The following is a 25,981-nucleotide window of genomic DNA, read 5'->3' as shown; positions in this document are numbered from 1 at the left end:
AGATTGGGGCCTGTGGAGGCCGCACTAGGATCGTAGGAGTGGAGCCGTGATCTCACCCTGGCTTAGCGGACCCGGAAGCGCCAAGTGAGTGAGGGCCGAAGACACTCACCTGTGGAGCCTGTGCACGCAGGTAGAGGCAGCAGCTCTGAGTCCAGGAGCTCCAGTGGGCAGCTCCCCAGGTAGGGCCCAACGCGGGGGAGGGGGAAGAGATGACCCTCTCCCCTCCCGCCCTGCCCATCTGTCCTGCCATCCTACATTCCTTCCTTCCTGTCCCCGGGCCTGGGTCCACCTCTAGCTATCAGATGGGGATGCAGGGGTGGAGGGGCTGGCCTCATTTTGTCCCTCTCTCCCTGGCCCAGCGGCTGCAGGCCCACTGGACACCCAAAACGTAGAGTCTGGAGAGGAGACTTCGAAACCTCCCAGGGGAGGCTGGCCCAGCTTTACCCCAGCCTGACTGTGTGACCTTGAGGAGGACAGCCACTTTCTCTGGTACCCAGTGTCCTCAGTTGCAAAACAGTGTCTGGCCCTTGCCCTGCTTGCCCTGAGACTGGGCAGGTCAGATGCTGTAGCTGCTGGGGGCTGGGGTGGCGCTTTCTCTCTACTGGGACACTAGGAGTGCTTACTCTCCTACTCCCTCTGGTCCTCAGTGGAGAGCCACACCCTTCATCCACCCAAGTCTGGGAGCCCCGAGGGCTGAGAGCCCAGTCCTAGGGCAACTTGCTCTGGCTTCCCTGTGCTAGAGTTGTAGTCTAGCCTGGAAGGCCTGTGAACGTCCCCAAGGTGGGGTGTAAGGCCTACGTGGAGCACACATGCTCGTTTTGCAAATAGTGGTGCCACCATTGTGCACGGCCTTGAATGTCAAGTTAAGAAGTCCAAACTCCACTGGGTGCCGTGGCTCACGCCTGTAATCCCAGCACTTTGGAGGCTGAGGTGGGTGGATCATGAGGTCAGGAGATCGAGACCATCCTAACACGGTGAAACCCCATCTCCACTAAAAATAGAAAAAATTAGTCGGGCGTGGTGGCACACGCCTGTAGTCCCAGCCACTCGGGAGGCTGAGGCAGGAGAATTGCTTGAACCCGGGAGGTGGAGCTTGCAGTGAGCCAAAATCGCGCCACCGCACTCCAGCCTGGGCGACAGGGTGAGACTCCATCTCAAAAAAATAAATAAATAAAAGAAGTCCAAACTCTCAACTGCTGGCAGGGGCAGTTCATCAGAGTATGACCTGCAGTGCCCACAGGACCAGTCTGCATGAGTGGGGCTGTCATGATGCTGCTGCTGATAGGTGTCACATACAGACTTTTATTGCATTCCAGGGCTTTACACAAAGTCATTAGTTACACGCGCCTGATGTTATTCCCATTTTGGAGGCTGAGACTGAGGGTCAGAGAGATGAAGTCACTTGCCCACGGTCACAGCTAGCAAATGGCAGAGTGGGGATCAGCACCCAGATAATCTGGTGCCTTTTCTCCTAATGTCCTGTGGCCACCCGTGATCTGGGCATCTGGTTATAAAGTCTTAACCTAGGACAGCTGGAGAAAGGAGGGGCTGGATGAGCAGGAAATTGGGGGAGAAGATTCAGAGGGCTCGAGAGGGAGGGAGGGGCAGTGACTAGTCCTAAGGGGTATTCGGCTTCCTGGGAAGGTGTGAGGAGTGAAGTGGCTGATTTTAGACATGTTAGTTTATGGGTGGAGGGTGATAGAGGGGAGCCAAGCAGAGCTCTCCTCTGTCTGGAAAAGAACAAGGAAGTAGAGCTGGGTCCTGGGAAAAGGGGGTGCCTAAGGGATAGGTGAAGACAGAGGCGGGCTCACAGGAGGCCCCCAAAATGCTGAGCAGGCAGATGTAGGGGACAACCACTGGTGAAGTGGGGAGAACAGAGAGAGGACAGAATTCTGGACTCCCATGACATTAGAGCTGAAATGGGTCTAAAAAACTGAGGCCTTGGTTCACAGAAGGGGAAACTGAGGCCGGCCAGTTACTTGCCTGAAAATACTCCAGGGCTGGATCCGAGTAGGACCCTGGGTGCCATCTCTGCTATTCAGCCCTTTCTACTAGATCAGTGGTTCTCAGCTGGGGGCAATTTTGTCCCCCAGGAGACTTTTAAAAATGTCTGGAGACAATTTGGCTGTCACAACCTGGAGCTGCGGGGGATGAAGTGCTACTGGCATCTAATGGGCAGAGGCCAGGGATGCTGCTAAATATCCTATAGTGCACTCACCCATCCCCCAGCAAAGAATTATCTGGCCCCAAAGGGCAGTAATGCCGAGGCTGACAAACTGCACTTGGCCTTAATAGGGCAGAAAGCTCAGGCTTGGGCCTTCAGCTGGATGGACCTTTGCCCCAACCCTGGCTCTGCCCCTCCCCATGCTTGCTCCTTAATTCCTGGAAGCCTCTGGAGTCCTCTCTGCTTTTCCTGGGCACAGTGGTTTAGAGGTCTGCCCACTAAGTGTCACCACTCTGTCTCCCCAGACCTATATTCAGAGTTTGGCATTAGGTAGGGAGAAACCAAAGTGGAAATGTCCCATTAAGCACATGGCAGGTGCCTTGCAGATAAACTTGATTTGAGTGACATGTTAGGGGTCCAAAGAGTTTCATTTTATCCCATTTTCACTTTGGCAATTCTAATTGTGTCTTATGTTTGTGATGCTCTGACATAGACTGAAAGAACCCACTGCTTCATCCGATGTCCCAGGATGGGCAGGATGTGGCATTATCTGAGAAATGCTGTAGAGGTGGGGGTCTTGTCGTTTAGGCTCTTCCAAGAGTAGGCTGTGGACTGGGAACACAAAAGCAGTTCCTTTCAAACGCATGAAAGGCTGCAGGAATCACCTGGGGATCCTGTTAAAATGCAGATGCTAGGCCAGGTGCAATGGCTCACGCCTGTAGTCCCAGCACTTTGGTAGGCCAAGGTGGGAGGATCACTTGAGTCCAGGAGTTTGAGACCAACGTGGGCAACGTAGTGAGACCCTGTCCCTACAAAAGAAATTTAAAAATTAGCCAGGTATGGTGGTACATGCCTGTAGTCCTAGCTACTCAGGAGGCTGAGGCAGGAGGATCACTTGAGCCTGGGAGGTTGAGGCCGCAGTGAGTCATTTTGGTGCCACTGCACACCAGCCTGGGTGACAGAGTGAGACCCTGTCTCAAAAAAAAAAAAGAAAAAGAAAAATATGCAGATGCTGATTCAGTAGGGCTGAGTTGGGCCTAAGTTTCTGTTTCTAACAAGCATCAGGTGATGCTGATGCTGATGTTTGTTGCTGGTGCATACCACATTTTGAGTGCAGGGTATTGCAGGGCTGTGCAGAAGTGGCCATGGGCCATGCAGCCAACTCTTGGGTGGTTTGGAAGCATGGAGTGGAAGGAGACCATGCTCTAGAGTCAGGAGAGCTGGATATGAGTCTTTACTCCCTCTCTCCCCTCCCTATACCCATGGCCTGTCGGCTTAGAAGAGCTTGAATAGTTTCCACACCTATAAAGTCACTTAACCTTGGGTAAGTCACTTAGCTTCTTTGCTAAGTGGTCTTGCATGGCAGGCTGTCCTCCAGGGGTTCTGACCCAGGGTCTGAGAGAAGAAAGCGCCCTGTAGAGGTGGGACAGTCTGGATCTTGGCAGGCAGAGGGGCAGCGGGCCACTGGCCTGGCCAAGAGGGCAGAGGTGATCACCTGAAGCTGCTGGGGCAGGCACTGTGCCAGCTTGGAGGAGGCTCTCATCATAGCCCTGTTTTTTCTCTGAGGCCACCTCGGCCTCCTGCTTCGGGCTTACCCAGCCCTGTCTGGTGTGGGAAAGCTGGAGAGACCGGTCTGACTGGCGGAGGGAGCAGCTTCAGTGGGCTGAGGCCAGCCCAAGGCCTGACTGTGGGTCTGAGCGCCTAGCCAGCTGAGCCCTGGTCTGAGGAGCTGGGGTTAGGGTTGAAATTGGAGTCTGAGAACTATAGCCTGGACACCGTTGGGGTCATGCTGTGCATGGACAGGCTTCCCACCAGGGAAACTGGGAAGGAATTTGTAGTTTGGGGCCTTAAGCCCCCAGCTATAGGGGATGCTCTGCCTTGAGCATCTGACCCCAGGAATGGGGCTGAACAGAGCCTTGAGTACCTGGGGTGCTCCCACCCTTGGTCCCCCATAAGTCAGCTACAATCGCCCAGCAAGACACCTTCCAACTCACAGGACCAGGAGATAGCAAGACAGCTGAGCCCATTTCTCAGATGGAAAAGTGGAGGCTCCTTCCTTCCCACTTCTTGGGAAAAGAAGAGCACTCATTAGCACAGTCACCCATTATCCAGCAGGGCCCTGGGCCTGCTATCTAATGATAATGAGGCTGCCCCCTCTTCCCACCCCCTCCTGTTTTCACAGTTGGACCATCCCAGTGGAACCACACAAACCTGGGTTCAGATCTCAGGTTCCCTCCTTCATAGTTATGAGGCTCTGGGCAGGTCACTCCACCTCTCTGAGCCTCTGCTGGCTTGTCTGTAAACAGGAAATAATGACACCTGCTCAGCCAGCCCCACAGGGTTGTTGTGAAGACGAAATGAGCCGTACCCATGGAACACTGTGGTCATTATCATCAGTCATGGCATTTAGAGGCACGAGGCAACTGGATATTGTTTTACCTTGTGCCCTATTTTACAGTTGTGGAGATCGGCACTTGGAGAAGGAGGCGGCTGCCCAAGGGTCCCTTAGCAGGGCAGTGGGCAAGCTGGGGTTAGACCCACATCTACAGGTGTACCTCCCATCGCACGGCTGCTGCCATCTGTGCGAAGGCACGCCAAGGCGTGACACAAATGTAAACTTGGGGGTCTGGGTGGTCAGGCTGCAGGAGCTTCTTGTGGAGGAGCTGGAGCAGACCTCTGTGCAAGCCACTGCCTTTCTTTGCCAGCACCAGCCATGAACTACGTGGGGCAGCTGGCAGAGACGGTGTTTGGGACGGTGAAGGAGCTGTACCGGGGCCTGAACCCAGCCACGCTGAGCGGCGGCATCGATGTGCTGGTGGTGAAGCAGGTGGACGGCTCATTCCGGTGCTCACCCTTCCACGTGCGTTTTGGCAAGCTGGGCGTCCTGCGGTCACGGGAGAAGGTGGTGAGTGCTCAGGCTGGCTGAGGCGGCCACTGCAGAGTGGACTTTTTAAGCTGGGGCAGCCACTACAGTCCCAGGACAGGACCTGGGGCCTCCCTTAGGTGGGGATCTGTCCTCTGGACAGGCTTCCCTTCGTTTGTACTTTCTTTGAAGGTTTTTGGGTTGATTTGGGGGTTTTGGTCTGGGAGGATTCACAGTTAGTTTCTCATGGAAACAGACCAGTAGGGCTCATCCCAGTGCTGGGGCCATCAGACCTAGCTCAGCTTACTAAGACCTTACCTGTGTGTTCTTGGTAAGTCACTTCATGCCTCTGAGCCCAGTTACTTCACCTGCACAAATGGATATGATTTTATCTGCCTAATGATGCTGGTGGGACAAGTCAATAGCAACTGATAATACTGTCCCAGGGCCAGCTATGTGGGAAACACTCAAATGTTAGTTTCTCTCTCTTAATAAATCCACTTCAGGCTCGGCATGGTGGCTCACGCCTGTAATCCCAGCACTTTGGGAGGCCGACACCGGTGGATCACCTGAGGTCAGGAGTTTGAGACCAGCCTGGCCCACATGGTGAAACCCAGTCTCTACTAAAAATACAAAAGTTAGCCGGGTGTGGTGGTGGGCACCTGTAATCCCAGCCACTCCAGAGGCTGAGGCAGGAGAATCGCTTGAATCCAGGAGGCAGAGATTGCAGTGAGCCAAGATTGTGCCATTGCACTCTAGCCTGGGAGACAAGAGCAAAATTCCGTCTCAAAAAATAAATAAATGAATAAATAAAAATAAATAAATAAATAAATCCATTCCACCTTCACTGGGCTCAGGCAAGCACAGCAGAGATTTTTGTTAGCAGCAAGGTCTAGGGTGTGAATCAAGATTCACACTGAGGCAACTGTGACGTTTCCAGGATCCTAATAGAAAAGTGTAGCCGATGAGAAACAGTATATCTGAGAGGCTAGTAGCTTGGGTTTTAGACTCAGCCTTTTTGGCTTCTTAGGCTCACTTGCTGTGAGGCTGCCTCCTAACCAATTACTCAAACCCCCAAAGCCTCAGTTTCCTCATCTATAAAGTGGAGGTAATGATAGGAGCTACTGCAAGGGGTTGCAAAGATTAAATGAGATAATCTATAGAAAACACTCCACAAAGGGCCAGTACACCGAAATTCCCGCCACTGTTCATGCAGTCAATAACCTGGGGGCTGGGGACACAGCGATCAGAAGAGAGATCATGTCCCTATTCTTGTGGATGTGAGAGAGGGAAGAGCTGGGAAACCAGGCAATACACAGGAAGACCAAGACGGTGACAAGTGCAATGAGGCTCAGACAGTGGGGCAGTGTGAGTGAGGGAGAGATGGGTAGAGAGCTCAGCGAAGGCCTCTCTGAGGAAGGGGAGATGCAGCAGAGCCCCCCTTCGTGGGGAGCAGCCAGGCATTTGAGGTCTGGAGGGAGGGAACCCCAGCAAGTACGGTGTTTGGGGTGGCAAGGAGCCACTGGAGGACCAGCCAGGAGGCCTGTGGTTGGAAGCATGCGCGTGAGGGCCCGTGTCCCTGCCACCGCTCTCCATTTGCAGGTAGACATTGAGATCAATGGGGAGCCTGTGGACTTGCACATGAAGCTTGGAGACAGCGGGGAGGCCTTCTTTGTTCAGGAGCTGGAGAGCGATGAGGTGAGTGCTGCCCTCTTAACAGCACCTGCCCCGCCCACCCCTTTCCTGTGCCTCCTCTGGGCAGAGCCTTGGGATTTGTCACCATCCTCGCCCTTCCCTGGGAGCATCCTACCAGCAGAGGTCTGAGGCAGGGGTATCAGTTGGGGCTGGCCTCTGGCATACATGGTATGCTGTGGGGGCCCAGAGGAAGGGGCCAGGGTACCAGCTGACTCTACTTACTGAGAAGTTGGGGAAGGTTTCTCAGAAGACTGGACCCCTGAGCTGGGCCCCTGTGGGATGAAAAGGAGGCCTTCCCCAGGCAGCTTGGAGAGGAGGCGGGAGCTGAAGAAGGGGGCTGGGAAGTATAACATCTGGCTTGTCCCGCGTCTGGTGCCAGCTCCGTGCGGCTGGAACCTAGAAGTGTGTAAGTGGTGGGTGTTCTCACAGGGGAGGCAGGGCCCGGCAGAAGCCAGCAGAGGAGTTGAAACAGAACTTGAAAAACTTTGAGTCCCTACTGTATGCCAGACACTGTGCAATAGACTCAGATGACAGGTGACCCCTGCCTTCAAAGAAAGTTCCAGACTGGTCTGGGAGCTAGACACGTAAACAATGGATGATGAACTGTTTGGTCATTGCAGCGAGGGATGTTGGAATTGGGAGAGGGATAGCCAAGGCTCCTTCCTAGAGGAGGAGACATCTGGCTGAATCTTAAAGCAGAAGTAGATGTCTACTGTCATAGACTTGGGTAGCAGAGGAGATCAGAGGCTGATGCCAAGATCTCTGCCTGGCCTGCCAGGGTAGCAGGTGCCTCTGTTGGGGAGCTCTGAGGCCAGCAGTGGCTACAGGGCCAGGCTGGTGCCTCCACACCTGTTTTCCTGACCCTAAATGAGCTCACTCCAGGCCTGGGACCCAGGCAAGGCTCAAGATGACTGTGTGGTGAGCACAGTCCCACTATGGTCAGCCCCCCACCTCAGTTCTTGGTCTGTTTCACAGGAATATGTGCCTCCCGGCCTGTGCACCTCACCCATCCCTTGGGGGGGTCTGTCTGGCTTCCCCTCAGACTCCCAGCTGGGCACTGCCAGTGAGCCTGAGGGCCTCGTCATGGCAGGCACGGCCTCCACTGGGCGGAGGAAGAGGCGTCGCAGGAGGAAACTCAAGCAGAAGGAGGATGCAGTGGCAACTGATTCTAGTCCGGAGGAACTGGAGGCAGGCACTGAGAGTGAGCTGTCCCTGCCGGAAAAGCTGAGGCCAGAGCCCCCAGGGTGTGTAAGGACCAAGGGACTTGAACCCCAGTTTGGGGGTTCAAGTGCTGTTTCCTCTGCTCATGCTATGTGACTTTGGGCAAGGGCCTTGACCTCTCTGAGCAGTAGTTGCTTCACCTTACCAAGCCCCTGATGTCCAGGCTCTCATGCCTGCCTGGGGCATCCTGCCCGATCAGTGACCATTTCCTTGTGGCCCCTCAGCAGTGTCCAGTTGGAAGAGAAGTCTTCACCACAGCCCAAAGACATCTACCCCTACTCGGATGGCGAGTGGCCCCCCCAGGCCAGGTGAGAGTCCAGGTGGGCTGCAGGCCAGGACTCCAGATCAAGGTCTGAGGTTTCCATTTGCATTTTTCCTGATGACTAATGACACGGAACCCATTTAATGTGTTTACCAGCCATTCGTATTTTTCCTTTGTAAAGAGTTCAAGTCTTTTATTGATTTTTTAAATTGCGGTAGAATATACATAACATAAATTTACCGTTTTAACTATTTCAAAGTGTATACAATTCAGTGGCATTAAGTACATTCAGTGTTGAATGACCATCACCACTATCTAGTTCCAGAACGTTCCATCCCCCAAATGGAAACCCTATGCCCCATTAGGCAATCCAGCTATAACTTTGCCATCTTCTTTTTTTTTCCTTCCTTTCCCTCCCTCCCTCGCTCCCTCCCTCCCTCGCTCCCTCCCTCCCATCCTTCTACTTACTGGATTGTCTTCTTCTTGTTGATTAGTATAAGTTATTCATATTTTTATATACTCTTTAGATCTTTACATATTCCTTATATATTATGGATTCAACACAGGCATAAATATAGGTTGCACATATTTTTTTCCCTGGCTGGGGTAGGCAGCAGCGCGGATGGGTAGGCAGGCTCAAGGCCTCTGAATATGTCTCCTGCAGCCTCTCAGCAGGTGAGCTAACATCCCCTAAGAGCGACTCGGAGCTGGAGGTGCGGACCCCGGAGCCCAGTCCCCTGAGAGCTGAATCCCACATGCAGTGGGCCTGGGGGAGGCTGCCTAAGGTGAGTCCCTCTGTATCAACCCCAGGCCCTGCCTTTCAGGGGCTCTGTGGCCCCCATGGGTTGGGGTTGGAGGGACTAAAACTCGGGCCACCGCCCTCAAAGCTTTGTGGGGCATGGGCGGCAGGCCTTGCCCTGGCCCACATCTTCCTCCATTTGTTCCACTGAAGGTGGCCAGAGCTGAGCGGCCCGAGTCCTCAGTGGTCCTTGAAGGCAGAGCTGGGGCAACCTCTCCTTCTCGGGGAGGACCCAGCACTCCCTCTACTTCTGTGGCTGGCAGCGTGGACCCTTTGGGACTCCCAATCCAGCAAACAGAGGCTGGCGCCGACCTTCAGCCTGACACAGAGGATCCCACTCTAGTGGGTCCCCCTCTCCACACCCCAGAGACAGAGGAAACCAAGACTCAGAGCTCTGGGGACATGGGCCTCCCTCCTGCCTCCAAGTCATGGAGCTGGGCCACTCTGGAGGGTCCAGTTCCCACCAGGCAGCCAGAGAGGGTCTCCAGGGGGAAAGGTGAGTGACGCTGGGTCTCTCCCACTGCCTCCCTGGCCTCTCTCTGTCCCCTGGGTGGGTGCTGGGACTTCAAGTACATTTTGAGCACCTGCTGTGTGCCAGGTGCTGTTCTTGGCACCAGCCTCATGAGGCTCACAGTGCAGTGTGGGAGACAGATGCTGCGTGTGTGGAAGGGTGTGCCACAGGCATAGCCATTGGTTGGAATGGGAGCTGTTTAAACCAGGTGGTTAGAGAAGGCCCCTCTGAGAAGGTGATGTTGGAGCTGAGACATGGATAGTGAAGATTCAGCCAAGTGAGGAGCAGGGGAAGGGAATTCTAGGCAGAGGAAACAGTATGTGCCAGGGATGTAAGGCTGGAGAGAAGTTTCATGTCCAGAAATTGAAAGCAGCTGGCATGCCTTGAGCAAGAAATGGAAGACGGCCGGAATAGGAAGTCGGGCAGATGAGCAGACTCAGATGGCTCCAGCTCACAAGCTCAGCTTTATCTAAAAGCACTAGGAAAGCACGAGACCTGTGCCGTCCAAATCGGTAGCCACTGGCTATATGTGGCTATTTAAAATCAAATTAGGGACAGCATGGTGGCTCATGCCTGTAATCCCAGCACTTTGGGAGGCTGAGGTGGGAAGATTGCTTGAGGAGTTCAAGATCAAGCCTGGGCAATGTAGTGAGAACCCATCTTTACAAAAAAAAAATAAAAAATTTTTTTAACTAGCCAGGCACGGTGGCATGTGCCTATAGTCCCAACTACTGAGGAGGCTGAGGCAGGAGGGTCACTTAAGCCCAGAAGTTCGAGGCTGCAGTGAGCTATGATCACACCACTGTACTCCAGCCTGGGTGACAGATAATTAAAAATTAAAATTAAATTAAATTAATTGCAATTAAAATATAAAATTCCATTTCTATTTTTTTTTTTTTTTTTTTGAGACGGAGTCTCGCTCTGTTGCCCAGGCTGGAGTGCAGTGGTGTGACCTCGGCTCACTGTGACCTCCGCCTCCTGGGTTCAAGCGATTCTCCTTCCTCAGCCTCCTGAGTAGCTGGGACTACAGGCATATGCCACCATGCCCAGCTAATTTTTGTATTTTTAGTAGAGACGGGGTTTCACCATGTTGGCCAGGATGGTCTCGATCCCCTGACTTTGTGATCCACCCGCCTCAGCCTCCCAAAGTGCTGGGATTACAGGCGTGAGCCACCACGCCCGGCCTGGAATTCCATTTCTCTGTCACACTGTGATCACATTTTAAGTGTGCCCAATAGCCACATGAGGCTAGCAGCTAATATATCAGACAGTGCAGACATGGGACATTTGTATCACTGCAGAAGGTTCTGCTGGGCAGCACTGCCTTAGAGAATTCAGAGTCAGAGGGCACTTACTGTCCACACTGCTGAGCACATGTCAGCTCTACAGATATCCTCTCTTCAACCCTCAGGCTCCCCAAAGAGAAGCCAGCACCTGGGCCCCAGTGACATCTACCTGGACGACTTGCCCTCCCTGGACTCTGAGAATGCAGCGCTTTACTTCCCCCAAAGGTGCCTGGGTTCTGGATGCCAAGGTGTCTTGGGTCTGGGCTCCTGGGGCCAAGGGTCCACTATCAAGGGCCTGGGAGGAGGGAGGACCCATCTCCCACCCTCCTCGTATTCTTGTCATTGTTGGCCCCTTTGCCTGCAGTGACTCCAGGCTGGGGGCCAGAAGATGGAGTGAACCCAGCAGTCAGAAGTCCCTGAGGGACCCCAACCCTGAACATGAATCTGAACCCACTCTGGACACAGTGGATACAATAGCACTGTCCCTCTGTGGTGGACTGGCTGACAGCCGGGACATCTCCCTAGGTATGTTTGACTATGGCCAAGCCCTTTTGAGGACTGGTGCTGAGCCTAGAGGATGGGGAGGGCAGGGAAGACCGTGAGGGTGGGGCAGTAGAGGTGGGAGGCTGGGCTTTCCTGCAGCTCTCTGCTTTGTGCAGCCCACACTCCGCCAGCAGGGGCTGGACCTTCCCAAGTCCCCGTGAAGCAAAATGCTTGATGCTAAGTTGTGAGTTATCCTGTGAATCCTGGGGTGGGAACAGGTGTAAAAACCACAGGTAGGGAGGAACACTGCCAGGTTACAGAGCCAACCGACAGGAGGTGAGCAGCAGAGTGGGGAGCACCAGGGGGCTGGGGCAGCGGGTCACATGGGATGTGCCAGCCTCACCCCTCACTCTCTGCCTCTGTGCCCAGAGAAATTCAACCAGCACAGCGTCTCTTACCAGGACCTCACCAAAAACCCCGGACTTTTGGATGACCCAAACCTAGTGGTGAAAATCAATGGAAAGTAAGTCCCAGAGCTGGGGCTGCTGATGGCCGGAGAGTCATTTCCCTCTTCACAACCCTGCAGCTGCTGCAGCCTGATGCCCTGTTCTGTCTCTCTAGGCATTATAACTGGGCTGTGGCTGCCCCCATGATCCTCTCCCTGCAAGCCTTCCAGAAAAACTTGCCCAAGGTAATGGTTAGAGCACCATTGCCCCTGCTGGGGAAGGTAGCCATAGACTCAGGGCAGGGAGACCCTTGGCAAGGAAGTGAAGGGTGAGCAGAGATGGGCCTGGGGGCCAGGGGCTGGCTGGCTGCAAGATTCACTCTGGGAGAGGCGACACAGGTCCCTGAAGCCTTGCCCCACCCTTCCCTGGTTTCCTGGCCGTGGCCGAATCCTGTTGTATTTAAACTTGACTTCACAGGAGCTCAGCACAAACCAGAGGGGAAGAAAAATCCAACAGATGCTTAAACAAGGACAAGTCTTTAGCAGGAAGCCTTTGCATCTGAAATATGGGGAAGCCTTTGGATCTGAAATATGGGGTTTGGCAAATGGAAGTTGCACCCTTCACCTTGCCTGAAGACTATTCCTCCAGGCTGGGCTGAAGGGTGCTTACTTTCTCTATCTGCACACATTTCTTGAGTACCTACTATGTCCCAGGCCTAGGCTGGGGACAGTCATGAATAAACGAAACAAAATTATCCCTGCTCTCGAAGGAAGACGAAGTTAACCAAAGACTCACTCAGATGAATATAATTCAGCCCTGAGTGCTGGGAAGGACAGGTGTGCAGTGCTTGCAGAGCCTACGGCAAGGGGGTTTGATAAGCAAGTGCCTGCTGCGCAGAGATTGAAGGATGGGTGGGCCTTGAGCTGGCCAGGGGTGGGGAACAGCATGTATGATGCCCAGAGGGGGAAAGGAATGAGGGTATGCATAGCCTCTTTACTCTAACCAGAACCTCTTCCCTGGTCTTCCCAGCCACCTTCCCCTACTCATGGAGGATGGTGCCCTCCTGGGCAGTGCCAGCCTGTGCCAACCTGCACCGGCCCCTCTGGGAGCGATCCAAGGCACCACACTGACCTGGCGTGGCCTGTTGTTCTTGGCTTGCCCAAAGGGCATCACTAACAGATGTTGACAGCTGTCACTGCCATTGGGTGACAGCTTCGTCGTCTGGCTGGTACAGGGTCTGAGCTGGGACCCAGAGTCTGTGGGAAGGAAGAGGGTCCCTTCCCTGCTTGGATCTCCTCACCTTACCCAGACAGACCCACTGCTTGAGGCCCCTGAGAGACCCCTGCCCAACCAGCCTGTTCCCAGCTCAAGGGGGCCCCCTGGCTGTTCCTAGCCCAAGCCCACATCCTCCTGACTTGGGTCTGTAGGATGCTGGTGTGTCCCCCAGATGGGCCTTGGCCTGGGCTCTGCCTGGGGTTATCTATAATAGCATAGGTCTAATCAGCATTTTTTCACAAGGTCAACTTGCCCCAACCAGACAGTTATGGTAACATACGGAAAAGGGGGCTGTTCGTGCAATAGGATCACCGACCTTAGGAGGTTGCCTGGGGCAGTCTTGGAGGTTGAGGGGAGTACCGGCTAAAGATTGTTCTCCCTGCTGCCACTTGGTCACAGCATAGGGAGTACCAGATCTTGAGAACTCCCAAAGCATTGCTTTTAACTACTCTAGTAGAGGAATGGATCCACAAGATTTGGAGGCCAGGCTGAGGCTGGGTTACAGCTAGGGATCGGGGCTGGGGGCAGGAATAGCCCTTGGTCTTTTGAGCATAGCTCACCCGAGTCATTGCTTGGAATCCCAGGGTGGAGGTGAGCACACTTTCTTGGCTTCCAGATGTTGACAGCACCTTGCCCTAGGGTTGGCCCAGACTCTGGGCTCATGCGTGGAGGGTCCCAAGAACAACATAAGGTAGGAGGTTTATGTGGTGCAGGAAACACTGCCATGGCTTTCATCTGCCCACAGAGCACCATGGACAAGCTGGAGAGGGAGAAGATGCCCCGGAAGGGTGGGCGATGGTGGTTTTCCTGGCGACGCAGGGACTTCCTGGCTGAGGAGGTGGGTGGTCACAGTCGAGGGGCAGGGCCAGGGCCAGCACAGGGCAGGTGGGATTCACTAATGGATGTTCTTTCCACAGCGCAGTGCCCAGAGGGAGAAGACTGCAGCCAAGGAGCAGCAGGGGTGAGTGAGACACCCTATACGGGGCTCTGCAGTGGGAGCCTGGGAAAGATGGCCCTGGGTGCGGGGGGGCAGCAGGGAGGAGCCAGCACCCTGTCTCCAGCTGTGGGTTTTTTTTTTTGTCATTCCCCAAGCACCAAGCACTTCTTTTTTTGTTTGTTTTTGTTTGTTTTTGAGACAGAGTCTGGCTCTGTCACCCAGGCTGGAGTGCAATGGTACGATCTTGGCTGACTGCAACCTCCACCTCCCGGGTTCAAGCGATTTTCCTGCCTCAGCCTCCTGAGTAGCTGGGATTACAGGCATATGCCACCGCACCTGGCTAATTTTGTATTTTTAGTGAGACGGGGTTTCACCCTGTTGGTCAGGCTGGTCTTGAACTCCTGACCTCGGGTGATCCGCCCACCTTGGCATCCCAAAGTGTTGGGATTACAGGCGTGAGCCACCGCAAGCACTTCTATACCTTTTCTTTCTCCTGAGAAATGGCAACATTTTGCAGATGGGAAAAATGAGGCCTAGAGACACATTTCCTGGCCCACAACGAGGAAATGGCAGAGCTGGCACAGGTCCTCAGGCTCCTGCTGCAGACAAGGGGATCCCTATTAAGGAGGGGCAGGGCCTCTCCCAGCCCAAATAAGCCAACTGACTTTGTTTCCTTTTTCCACATCTGAAGTGACCCGGCTGCCTAAGGCTGGGTGGAGAGTAGCTAAGGATGGCCTGACTGAAACCAAAGCAGGTGGGGTTGGGAGTAAGCCCAGAGATACACTTTAGGTATTTCAGGTAAATTATCTCCAAGGCAGGCACTGAGGGCTGGCAGCCCTGGGTCTCGACACCCTCTGCTGTCACTTGGCTGGGTGGAGACTGCCAGCCTGCACCCCTGTGTCTGCCACCACTCCAAATGGGTTGCACCTAGAGGGAGGGATCACTGATACCCTGGGTAGTCCCTGGCATGGCGGGGACAGGTCCAGCCTCTTCTTGGCATCTCCCGGGAGTGAAGGCCCTTTGGCTGGAGGAGATGGCCTGAGAGCCAGCGCGGTCCACAGGGAGAAGACAGAAGTCCTGAGCAGTGATGACGATGCCCCAGACAGCCCTGTGATCCTCGAGATCCCCTCCTTGCCACCCTCCACGCCACCCTCCACTCCACCCTCCACTCCTACCTACAAGAAGTCCCTCCGCCTCTCGTCCGATCAGATCGTAAGTGTCAGTTGTCTGTGTGGAGGTTGGGGAGGGGCTGAGCTAATTCTGTCTTAGAGTCCCTCAGGACCCGGCTGAGAAATGGCTCCAGGGAGCCACATGTTCACCAAAGGCCAGAATCTATCCCCTTGGGAGCCTCCCTGATGGCCTCCACTTGAATACCTCCAAGGGCAGGGTGCTCACTTCTTCTCATGCCAGCCCATTTGTCTGTCAGACACTGGGAAAGCTGTCTCTTAGGTCCTCCTAAGATATCAACCTGTAGTGAGCCAGCAGGCTCTAGGTCAGCCCTTGGAAGCAACACTAAAAAGAATCAAATGCTGATGACAGCCCCTCAGATTCTGGCAACCCTTGGCCCCAAGTCACGTCTTCTCTAAGCTCAGTAACTGGTGGCTCCTGGAATAAGAACATATTTTCTTCATGGTTGTGGCTCCATGGTCAGGGAGGTGTCCAGGAGGGGCTGACCAGCCAGTACAAAGCAGCTGCCATCTGTCTGGTACCCTGGAGCTCACACTCAACTCAGGGCTTTGGTGGGAAGTGGCCCTGATCCTTCCCTATGGACCAAGTACAGGGTTAGGCCTCTCCTTAGGACAGTGTTGACTCAGGTGCCCTGGCCCCAAGGAGGGGCTTCCTATGGAGATCCCCACAGGACCCCCATCTATGGAGGGGGGTGTCTCCCTGCCAACAGCAGACCCGGCCTTGGGGCTGGCCTGGGAATCCTGGGCAGGGAGTCATGGATGCGGCTTTGTCTGTGAGTTACATCTCAAAGGGGAGTGAAGGGAGGCTAGGGCTCCTGTGGCCTGCACTGGACAGGGCTCTGATCAGCATGGCCACCCTCTGCCCACATGGATGTGTCTGTGCGTGGCTATCTCTGATGAATCCAAGAAGGGTCTCTGAGCTAGGAGGAAGAGGGGAATGAGAGGCCCGAGGGGATCGGAGGCCACGGCGTAAGGGGAGAGGTAGGCACTGCCTGGCTGTCATCGATCACAACGCACCCCCCTTTGTCTGGCCTCAGCGGTGCCTGAACCTGCAAGAAGGTGCCAATGATGTGGTCTTCAGTGTGACCACTCAGTACCAGGGCACCTGCCGCTGCAAGGCCACCATCTACCTATGGAAATGGGACGACAAGGTGGTCATCTCTGACATCGATGGCACCATCACCAAGTGAGGCCCACCTTGCTGTGGGAAGGGGAGGGAGAGGGGTTGTGGACTCACCTCCCTCTGTGCTGGGTGTGGTGGGGAGTGAGAGGAGCCCTCCCTTCCTGGTGGGCCATCTTGGGGCTGGAGCTGGGCCACATGGAGCTGCCTTGGAGTAACCCTTCTTCTCTCACTCTAGGTCGGATGCTCTGGGCCATATCCTGCCCCAGCTGGGGAAAGACTGGACACACCAGGGCATCACCAGTCTCTATCACAAAATCCACCTGTGAGTGCCTGGGCTGGTGCTGGGGCTGAGGCAAGGCCCCCAGCTCTAGAGAGGGAGTGACAGGACAGGACAGGACATCTTGGGGACCAGCAGGGCCCACAAGGGAGGCCGCCAGTGCAGGTGCCTGTAGTGCTGAGACCTCTCTGTTGGCCCGCAGTTCTGCGAAAGGCTCATCCCCTGGGGCTGTGTTCTAGGATCAGGGCCCATCTACTGGCCTGAGGCCGGAGGGGAGGCCCTCTCCATCCTGGTCCACCCAGGCCTCAGGACTCTGTGCACCGTCCAGCTGAGTCCACTGCCTGGCCATTCTCTTCAAGTCCCCTCCCTGCAAAGGTTGGAACATCAGAGTCCCACAGTTGGGCTGGGCAGGCTAAAGCCGGGGAAACAAATGGGGGCTGGCTGGTCTCTGATGGCTCTATGCCACCCTGTCCCCCACTCTCAGAAATGGGTACAAGTTCCTGTACTGCTCGGCGCGGGCCATTGGCATGGCGGACCTCACCAAGGGGTACCTGCAGTGGGTGAGCGAAGGGGGCTGTAGCCTCCCCAAGGGCCCCATCCTTCTGTCTCCCAGCAGCCTCTTCTCTGCCCTCCACAGGTAACCACCCCTACACATACAAGCCCATGGCCCCCTGGTGGGGAGAGGCAGGCCCACTGCCAGGCCAGCCTTAGCAGGCTGGCATTAAGCTCTCAGGTGGCAAGGAGGGTGGGATCAGATCCCCCATCACCTGAGCCTGCCATCCCCTCTGGCTTCTTCCCTACTTTGGCCCCCTTCCCTGCTGTGGTTCTGGCTCCCCCAGAGAGGTGATTGAGAAGAAACCAGAGGTGTTCAAGGTCGCCTGCCTGAGTGACATCCAGCAGCTGTTTCTGCCCCACGCACAGCCCTTCTATGCTGCCTTTGGGAACAGGCCCAACGTGAGTGTGTCCCCTCCACTCTGCTGAGCCACCTCTCCCCAGCTGCCTGCAGGCCTCCATTCCATGGGCCGCTCCTGTCTCCCACAGGACGTCTTTGCCTACCGGCAGGTGGGCCTGCCTGAGTCACGCATCTTCACGGTCAACCCCCGGGGAGAGCTCATCCAGGAGCTCATAAAGAACCACAAATCCACGTGAGGCTAAACCCTGCCACGTTCCCCATGCCCTGCCACGTCCCCCTGCCCCAGCTTCTCCCCGGGCCCCAATTTCACCTCTTACCGGGGAGTCTGTCCCTTCCTCTGTGTTCCCATGGCCGAGGCCGTGGTTTGGTGGCAGCTCAGGCTCAGTGCTGGCCCCCTCCTGCCTGTAGGTATGAGCGGCTTGGTGAGGTGGTCGAGCTCCTCTTCCCACCTGTGGCCCGTGGCCCCAGCACAGACCTGGCCAACCCTGAATACAGTAACTTCTGCTACTGGCGGGAGCCACTGCCTGCTGTGGACCTTGATACCCTGGACTGAACCTGCCCTGGCTGGCTTCTCCTCCCTGGCCCGGCCCAGGACTGACTAGGTGTCCTGGGGTATAGGAGGGTGGGAATTGGAGTGTCATGGGGCAAACCCACTGAAGGGGAAGGAGGGGGCTGCAGGTTGGTTGGCTGCCAGCTAGAGAGACTCCCCCATCTTCCCCGTCCTATTTTTGCCAGCTAAGCTGCAGCTGCTCCAAGCGTCAGTGTGGCACTGGCCTGGGGCAATTAGTTTGTCATCTGGGCCCTTGCAGGTTTTTTTTTTTCCTGAGACAGGGTCTTGCTCTGTTGCCCAGGGTGGAGTGCAGTGGCATGATCTCGGCTCACTGCGACCTCTGCCTCCTGGGTTCAAGCGATTCACCTGCCTCAGCCTCCCCAGTAGCTGGTATTACAGGCGTGTACCACCACGCCTGGTTAATTTTCGTGTTTTTAGTAGAGATGGGTTTTCACCACATTGGCCAGGCTGGTCTCGAACTCCTGACCTCAAGTGATTTGCCCACCTCGGCCTCCCAAAGTGCTGGGATTACAGGCATGAGCTACCATGCCGGGCCTCCTTGCAGGATTTTCTATGCCCTTGATACCTGTCTCCCTGTCAACCTGGGACCTTGCTGTAACTCTTGATAGGACAGGGAGAAGAGGGAGGCCCTACCGAGGCTTGAGGCTTCAGTGAAGGCTTAGTGGCAGCAGTGGGAGTGTGGTACAGCCTCTGGAAGGACACAGTGTTCTCCCTGCCCCTTGTCTGGAAGCCAGGACTGTACCCTCTGAAGCCAGACATCACTGCCAACACATCTCCCTTGCTGGTGTCCTGGCGTTTCAGCACATGACACACACCCACACCTGCAGGCTGACAGTGTGGCTCCGGCTTGGCCTGCTCCCCGTCCGGCTGCTGCTGCTACCTCTCTCCAGACCTCCCTTAAGGACAGTCCCAAATTCAGCTGGGGCAGGTGTTGGCCTGACAGTCCTCCCTCAGCCTCTGCTGGCCAGCTTGGTGCTTACAGCTGCTGGGTAAGCTCCTGCCTAAGGAGCTATGGGAAGCAGGGCTGATGCCCCAGCAACCTCTCCTCCCACTGTCTTTCAAGAAAGTAGCTTTAGACTGGCTAAAAGCTTTAATCCAGAGCCTGCCCTACTCCGATAGTACCAGAGTGGAGGGCAGAATACCAAATGTCCAGGAACCAAAGGCAGGGCTGTGGGGACCTGAAGAGCAGCACAGTGGGGCCCGTGCTGCTGTGGGGGAAACTGAGGAGCCTCAGCAGAGACTGGTGTCAGAGACTCTGGGAACTACATAGGCCTGAGGAACATGCATTTTCAAGTTGTCCATTGATGGTTTCGTACCTGAACTTCTCACCTTTTGTGAACATCCTGGGAGGGTGGGGGTTTTGCAGAGGTGTTAAAAGCAAGGCTTGGAGCCCCTTTCCTCCAGCTGGGGGCTCCTTCTCCGGGCCTGGCCTCATTCAGGCCACTTTGTAGAGAAATGCCCTGACCTCGCAGGAAGGATTTCCCCACCCCCAAGTGGAAGGAAGAGGACAGTGTGGGCACCAGAGGTCCCTGGAAACATCTTAGGGGAAGGAAAGGAAAAGGATAAATTTGGAGTGGGGGGGTCTCTAAACAGATTGCCTGGATTCTGTTCTTTCCTGGGGTTCTACAGCTGCCTAAGCCCTCACCTTGGGGGAGGATCAAAGGGAATAAAGAGAACTCTTGGCTGAGTCTTTGTGCTTCTGTTCTGTCCTGAAGGACACGTGAAGAGCCAGAAACATCTGGCAGCCTCTGGTCCTTAGTTCAGATACAGCATCTGTGAAGCTGCCAGGTGTGAGGAGAGTTCCAGTGGGCATCACCTTCCTGCACAAACCTAGTCCTGATGGCTGCAAAGAGAAGCCGAGGGGACAAGGAACAGAAGCCACCAAGGGCTGTGGACTGTTGCTTGTGGGCACAGGGCAATGCGGACAGGCCACTGGCTGTGGGCCTGTAGGTCTCTGCACAGTTGCTGAGGCTGGTACTGACTGCCTGCAGGGTCCTCTGAAGGCCTTACATATGGGCACTGATCAAGGCCAGTTGGCCACAGCAGCTGCCCCTGCCAGCCACGCTCAGGCCCTGCAGCTGGCTGCCCAGACACTGATTTGCAGACAGTGGAATGTGAAATCTCTCGAGTCCACCCTGGTCTTCAAGCACGATATCCTTGCCTTGACCACTGTCCGGAACTGTCCAGTTTGTGCAGCACTGCCCATGGGTTTTGGTGGCTGGGATAGCCACATGGAGGATTCCCTCAGTGGCCTCCTTAGTGCCATTTGGGCTAGCCAGGGAAGGCTGGAAGGCGCTGCTGGATAAGACTGGGCTCTGGGGTGATGTTCCCCGAGTTGGTGGGATCTAGGGGTTGGGTCCTGGCCAGCCTGTCTAGTTGGCTTGCCCTGGCCGCGCCTGCTCAGCCAGCTGGGCCTGGCAGTCCAGTAAGTCATCCCGGAGGCGGGCAATGTCCTGCGTGTGCTGGGCCAGCGTACGATTCAGCTGGTCCACATGGCTCCACAGGCCCTCTCTGGGCCTCAGTGGCTCAGTGGGCAAGCTGTCCAGGCCCGCAGCCAGCAGGCCCAGCCTCCTGCACGCACCCTCCACTTGTGCCACCCGCTGATCAAAGTGTCCCACTGTGTGCTGAAGTTTCTGGGCTGTGTCCTGGCAGCGGCTCAGCCCACTGGCCACCTTGGCCACACCAGCCTTGAGTTGCTCCAGCTCCCCACGCAGGTTCAGGACCTGCCTGTGGCCAGCCTGAAGCCTGGAGCCTTGGCTGCTGACCTGCTCCTGGATGGCCTGGACTTCGGCTTCCACCTTGCGTTCCCGCTCATCCAGGGACGTGTTGGCAGCCAAGAAGGCATCAGAGTACTGGCTGACAGAGTCACTGAGGCCTGTGAGCGACTTGCTCACTGAGTTCAGATTGACCTTGAGCAGAGTGATCTCGCCTTGGAGTGAGCTGCCTGTCCCTTCTGCCAGCTGACCCTGGACCTCGGCCACAGTGCCATTGAGCTGCTGGAGCAGTGCTGCGTGGCTGGCCACCTGGCGTAGGAGGGCCTCGCTCCGGCTCTGCCAGGCCTTCACCTCTGCCACCAGGTTGTCCAGGATGGCTGAGGTGGTGCTCGGGATGCACGAAGTCTCCAGTGAGACCAACCGTTGCTCTAGCACGGCCAGCTCTGTCTGCACAAGGGGCCGAGCTGGCCTGCCCGGAGAGGCGCTGTCATGGCTTAGCTCCCCAGCCAATGTTGCTAGGCGCTCCTCGAGGCTCTGCACGCGCTCTTCCAGCATGGTCCCAAAGCCGCCCACTCCCCACCCCCCCATCTCCAACCTCAGACAGCATCCCCTTGCTCCACCCTCTGTCCCATTGAGCGTCTCCAGACCCTCAAGCAGCCCGTCCACACCTCCCTCAAGCATGGCAGCAGAGAGCCTCGTAAGCTCATCCCCGGCCGGGGCACCGGGGCCCCTTTGGGTCTCAGTGACTGCCTGCAGGGCCCTCTCAAGACCATCCATACGGGCACTGATCAAGGCTAGTTGGCCACAGCAGCTGCCCCTGCCAGCCATGCTCAGGCCCTGCAGCTGGCTGCCCAGCTGTGACAGCTCCTGGCGCAGGGCCAGCTCCCGGCCATCAAGGCTCTGGTGCAGCCTCCGGCTGGCGGCCTGACCCTCCTCACATTGCCGCCGTACCTCCTGCACTCGCAGGTCACACTCACTCTGGACGCCTTGCAGCTTCTGCTCGAAGCCATCCAGCAGGCTCCCCCAGAGTCGGTGTAGCCGTCGGTCCACGTACTCCTCCAGCAGGGCCAGGGAGGTGAGCGGGGATGGTGGGGCTTCCCGCAGCCGCTGCAGGTGGGCCTCATGGCCGAGTGCCAGCCCATGCACCTTGTCTAGAAGCTGCACCTTGGTCCGAAGAGTGTTGCTCACCTCTGTCACCTTGCTTAGGATCTCGTCCAAGGGAGGTGTTAGTGGCCCTCTGGCTCTGTCTCCTGGGCCCACAAGCCCCTCAGGGATGACCCCAAAGCCCACAGGGACAGCAGGAGCCCTGGGGCCACCAGTCATCCTGTTGGGATCCTCGTGGCTGGCCACCAGGCCACTGAGGGTACCATATGTTTGAGCTAGGCGCTGGACGTCACCCTCCAGGCGTTCCAACCGCTCACCAAACAGCCCTGGGCCTTTCCTTCCTGGGAAAGAGAAGAGAGCCCCAGGGGCATCACTGGCCTCACCCTCTCAGCTTGTCACAATGCCAGGCCACAAGAGGCTTTCTGTTCTTCTTTTTTTTTTTATTTGAGACAGAGTCTTGCTCAGTCACCCAGGCTGGAGTGCAGTGGTGCGATCTTGGCTCACTGCAAGCTCCGCCTCCCGGGTTCATGCCATTCTCCTGCCTCAGCCTCCCGAGCAGCTGGGACTACAGGCGCCCGCCACCATGCCCGGCTAATTTTTTTGTATTTTTAGTAGAGATGGGGTTTCACCATGTTAGCCAGGATGGTCTCGATCTCCTGACCTCGTGATCCACTGGCCTCGGCCTCCCAAAGTGCTGGGATTACAGGCATGAGCCACCGCGCCCAGCCGAGACTTTCTGTTCTAAGCCTACCTTCTCACTGGGCATAACCCCCTCAGCTTTATGGTGGGGTGAAGGTGGGGCTTGGGGCTTGCCCCTCCCCATCCATGCCGGAGCTCAGCCAGCCTGGGATCAGTCCCCTCCCTGCCCCTGCCACTGAGCCCAAGAAACCCAATCACCTTGGAGGGTCTCCCTGGGCAGACTCACCGTGAGGGCTGGGGGCTGCTCTGCTGTAGGAAGGGGGCCTGGGGCCTGGGTCCAGCTGCCCCGAAGGAATCTGAGGCTCAGGCTCCAGCTGGGGTGGGGCAGCCCCATGGTCCGTGAGGTGCTCAGGGCAGCGTTCCCCAGTGAAGCCGGGACAGCAACGCCAGGCGAGGTCTGTCACTGTCTTGTAGCCAACCTTGTATTTGGGTCTGAGTACTGTGTGGTACCTGGGCCAGGGAGGGCAAGAGAGCGGGATCCTGCACCTGAGGGCTGTGCTCCTCCCCCTAGCTGGCACTCAGGGCCGCCCTCAGACACTTGCATAAGGCTGGGTATCTCCCCACCTCCATACCACCCCCAGGGCTTTACTTTTTCTGTGTTTAAGGTGACAGGGGTGGGTCTTCCTGAAGCTCACAGTCATGTTAGGGAAGGATGCAGGTAGAAGTCCCACCCATCCTGGTAGCTTGGAGAGAAGCAGGAATTTTGCCCCATCACTTCCAAGACCAGTTGGACCCCCTCTAGCTCCTGCTGCCATGAGAAATTCCACTCAGGCTGCAGTAGCACCTGGGAGAATTCAGACATAGCCCCAGCCCTCCCTGTGGGTAGGGAGGGGCACTGCCCTGGAGCTGGCGCTGGCAGCCCCCTCACTGCCCTGGGGGCCACTCTTGGCTCCCACCTGCTCCCCTTAGTTCTTTCCACTCCTCTGTAGCCTGCTCTGGGACCTCGGCTCTGGTCAGAGAGGCAGATGGATGGGTACCTCTGATTGTGAGCAGGGAAGGGAAGGTCCGGCGTACAGGCAGGCTCACGAGGGTCCATGCCCTCACGTGTTCGGCCACGTACCTGTTCACCCACTGACACACCAGAGACAACAGGTTTGTTTCCACACACACACATGAACCTCTCCAGGTACAGAGCTGTGCATCCCGTGTGCATGCAGCCCCAGAGGCCCTCATGTGCAGCCCTGCTGCTTCGGCTTCCTCTCCCTGCCCCATGGCCTGCCTCCTTGTGGTCACCACAGTCCTCCCTGGGCCTGCCAGGCCCCCCTGTGGCATCACCCATTGCCTAAGGGGCCCTCTGCTCCCTCCTCTCCCCTCACCTTCTGCCTCTGTTACTTCCTCCTAGCCTTGTGCTGCCTCTGCCCACAGAACCCTCCCCTTGTCCCTCTGTGGTTCCTGGGCTTCAACCCAAGCTTGCCCGTCTGTGTGGGTGATGCTCTGCTGCAAGCCCAAATCCCTGGGGTCCTCCTTGGCACCCTCTTTTCTGGGGCCGCCTTCTACTCTGGCCTGTATGGGGGCTCAGGTGGGCTCTCTGGAGTCCAAGAAGCCCCTTGTGGAGTTGGCAGCTGCTCTCAGCTGAAGGCAGGACTGGCGCTTGTGCCAGGAGATTCCAAGTGTGTAGGTGAGGAGTGCACTTACGTGACTGTCCCGGGGCACTTGGGCCCCCATCCACACTGCCGGTATTCAGCCTTTACATAGCTCTCCGCTCCCTCCTGTAGGATGCAGGTCACATTCCTGTGCACCACATAGGCACAGAGGGCCCTACAGGAGAAAATGGCACCCCTGGAATATCTGGCTGAGTGAGGCCCACAGAGGCGCCTACCCTCCCACCTCCATCTGTGGGCCTCAGCAGGCTCCAAACCCCCATGTCTCTTCTGTCTGTTCTCCGTGTCCCTGGGAGCCAACGCCCTTGGTCTGGGGTCCAGCCCCCCTGCTGGTCTCTGATTCCAGCCTCCTTGATGGGTGGCCCTTGGGCTAAGCACTATTTGGAACCAGGAGCCTGATGTGGCTGCCCCTCGCTGCGTGGGGAAGAGGCCAGCCCGGATTCTCCCTCAAGTGCCCTGCCACACCCCCCATCCTTCGCTGATTCCAAACTCCTTATCTTGGCATTCAAGGCTTCTGAGTCCCCACTCAGTGACTCCTTTGAGAGCACCACGTCTTGTCCTTCCTCCCTGCCTGGCTCCCGGGGAAATCCATCTCTCCTCGTAGTTTTGCAGCCCCTGCCTTTGGTCCTGTTCCCTTACTCTCAGAGCAGTTCTTGTACCACCTCCTCCAGGAGGCTCGCTGTGATGTACCCAGGCCCACTGAGTGTCGGTACTCTCCCTCCTACAACAGCTCTCAAATTCAGCTAGAATTCAAGTTCAGCCAGCACCCCAGGCAGAGCCTCCAGCCCACTTAACTGAGGCCAGTTAGCAAGCCACTGCCCACGAAACACCCGAAGCTGAGGCGGGGGCAGCAGGCTCCTTGATGAGCCACAAGGGCTGAGGAGGTGGCTGCCTGGCATAAGCCGACCACTGTGGACGGCTGTGCCACAGCACAGGCCCGGAGCCAGGAGCCCGCACTGGCTCTGCAGCCCGGCCACGCTGGGGCTCCCATAGGTTGCTGGGGCCAGGCTGACTGCGAGAGGGGAGCGGCCGCCCCGATGCGCAGCTCCATCTCCTACCTGGCCGGGCCAGGGGAGAGAGGGGAGGCCCGGGGCGGGGGAGCCCCGCGTGCTCAGCGCGCGGACCGCCCTTCCTCCTCTCCCTCCACCTGGTCCGCTCGCCCGGAGTCTGCACACAGCGCAGCTGGAAAATGTTACTTCGCTGGAAAGGTTTCCGCGGGCACTGCCAGGATCCCAAGCCGCCGCGCCAGGCCCCCTCGGTTCCTTTTTCCTCGCCAGCCCCGCAACCTCCCGGAGCGTGGGGCGCCCGCCTGGGCAGGGGCTCGGCCCCGGGCGCCGCCCCCTCTGTGCAGCGGCCTCGGGGTGCCCGGGGCCTCAACGCCCCCCGCGGGTGCGGGCAGGTGGGAGCGGCGGCGCGCGCGGGCCCATCCCTCCCTCTTCCCGCCCGCCGCCTGCCCGCGCTTACTTGTGCGGCCCCGGGCGCAGCCGCGGGCGCCATCCCGTCGTGTAGAGACTGTAGCGGGAGGCACCGGGCGGCGCGGGCCGCGCCAGGAGCGGGGTGCCCCTGGCCTGCGCCCCCGAGAGCAGCGCCGCGACGGCGCACAGCCAGACGAGCAGGCGGTGGCGGCCCATCGCGGCCCCCGCGCCTCTGCCCGGCCCCGCGCGGTGCCCCCCGCCGGGTGTCCGCCTGCAGCGCCGCGCCGCCCCCGCCGCTGGTCGGCCCGGGTCCCGCCCCAAGGGTCCTGGGGTCCCCTTCGGCCCCCCGAGCTCGCTGGCCCGGCCGCCTGGCGCTTCGCGGCGGCTGCGTCCCGCGGAGTGGCCGGCGCTGCTCGCGGCTGGGGCCGCGGAGGG

The 25,981-nt window shown here is 57.2% G+C and overlaps 2 protein-coding genes across 3 annotated transcripts; one reads left to right on the top strand and one right to left on the bottom strand.

The window, feature by feature from the left end:
* LPIN3 (lipin 3) lies at nt 1-19,700 on the top strand. Of its 2 annotated transcripts, none has more exons than XM_030826548.1 (20): nt 1-179; nt 4,870-5,069; nt 6,630-6,725; nt 7,698-7,966; nt 8,171-8,251; nt 8,870-8,990; nt 9,158-9,500; nt 10,927-11,026; nt 11,166-11,326; nt 11,714-11,807; nt 11,906-11,975; nt 13,751-13,843; nt 13,923-13,966; nt 15,004-15,154; nt 16,167-16,315; nt 16,488-16,574; nt 17,014-17,166; nt 17,369-17,483; nt 17,571-17,674; nt 17,851-19,700. In XM_030826548.1, exons 2-20 carry the CDS (start codon nt 4,878-4,880, stop codon nt 17,993-17,995), a joined length of 2,568 nt encoding a protein of 855 aa, XP_030682408.1. In that variant the 5' UTR covers nt 1-179; nt 4,870-4,877; the 3' UTR covers nt 17,996-19,700. The 2 variants fall into 2 exon arrangements, with proteins under 2 accessions (XP_030682408.1, XP_030682407.1); XM_030826547.1 differs by having other exon boundaries at nt 8,168-8,251.
* EMILIN3 (elastin microfibril interfacer 3) lies at nt 19,089-25,981 on the bottom strand. Its single transcript, XM_030826549.1, has 4 exons — nt 25,596-25,981; nt 24,166-24,288; nt 22,757-22,980; nt 19,089-22,172 (listed from the first exon to the last, which is right to left on the bottom strand). The coding sequence occupies exons 1-4, from the start codon at nt 25,760-25,762 to the stop codon at nt 20,386-20,388; spliced, it is 2,301 nt and encodes a 766-aa protein (XP_030682409.1). The 5' UTR covers nt 25,763-25,981; the 3' UTR covers nt 19,089-20,385.

This window comes from Nomascus leucogenys, chromosome 13 (assembly GCF_006542625.1).
Source record: "Nomascus leucogenys isolate Asia chromosome 13, Asia_NLE_v1, whole genome shotgun sequence".
NCBI lineage: Eukaryota > Metazoa > Chordata > Mammalia > Primates > Hylobatidae > Nomascus > Nomascus leucogenys.
Note: the sequence above shows the minus strand (reverse complement) of the source record. Positions and strands in the feature narration are given on the sequence as shown.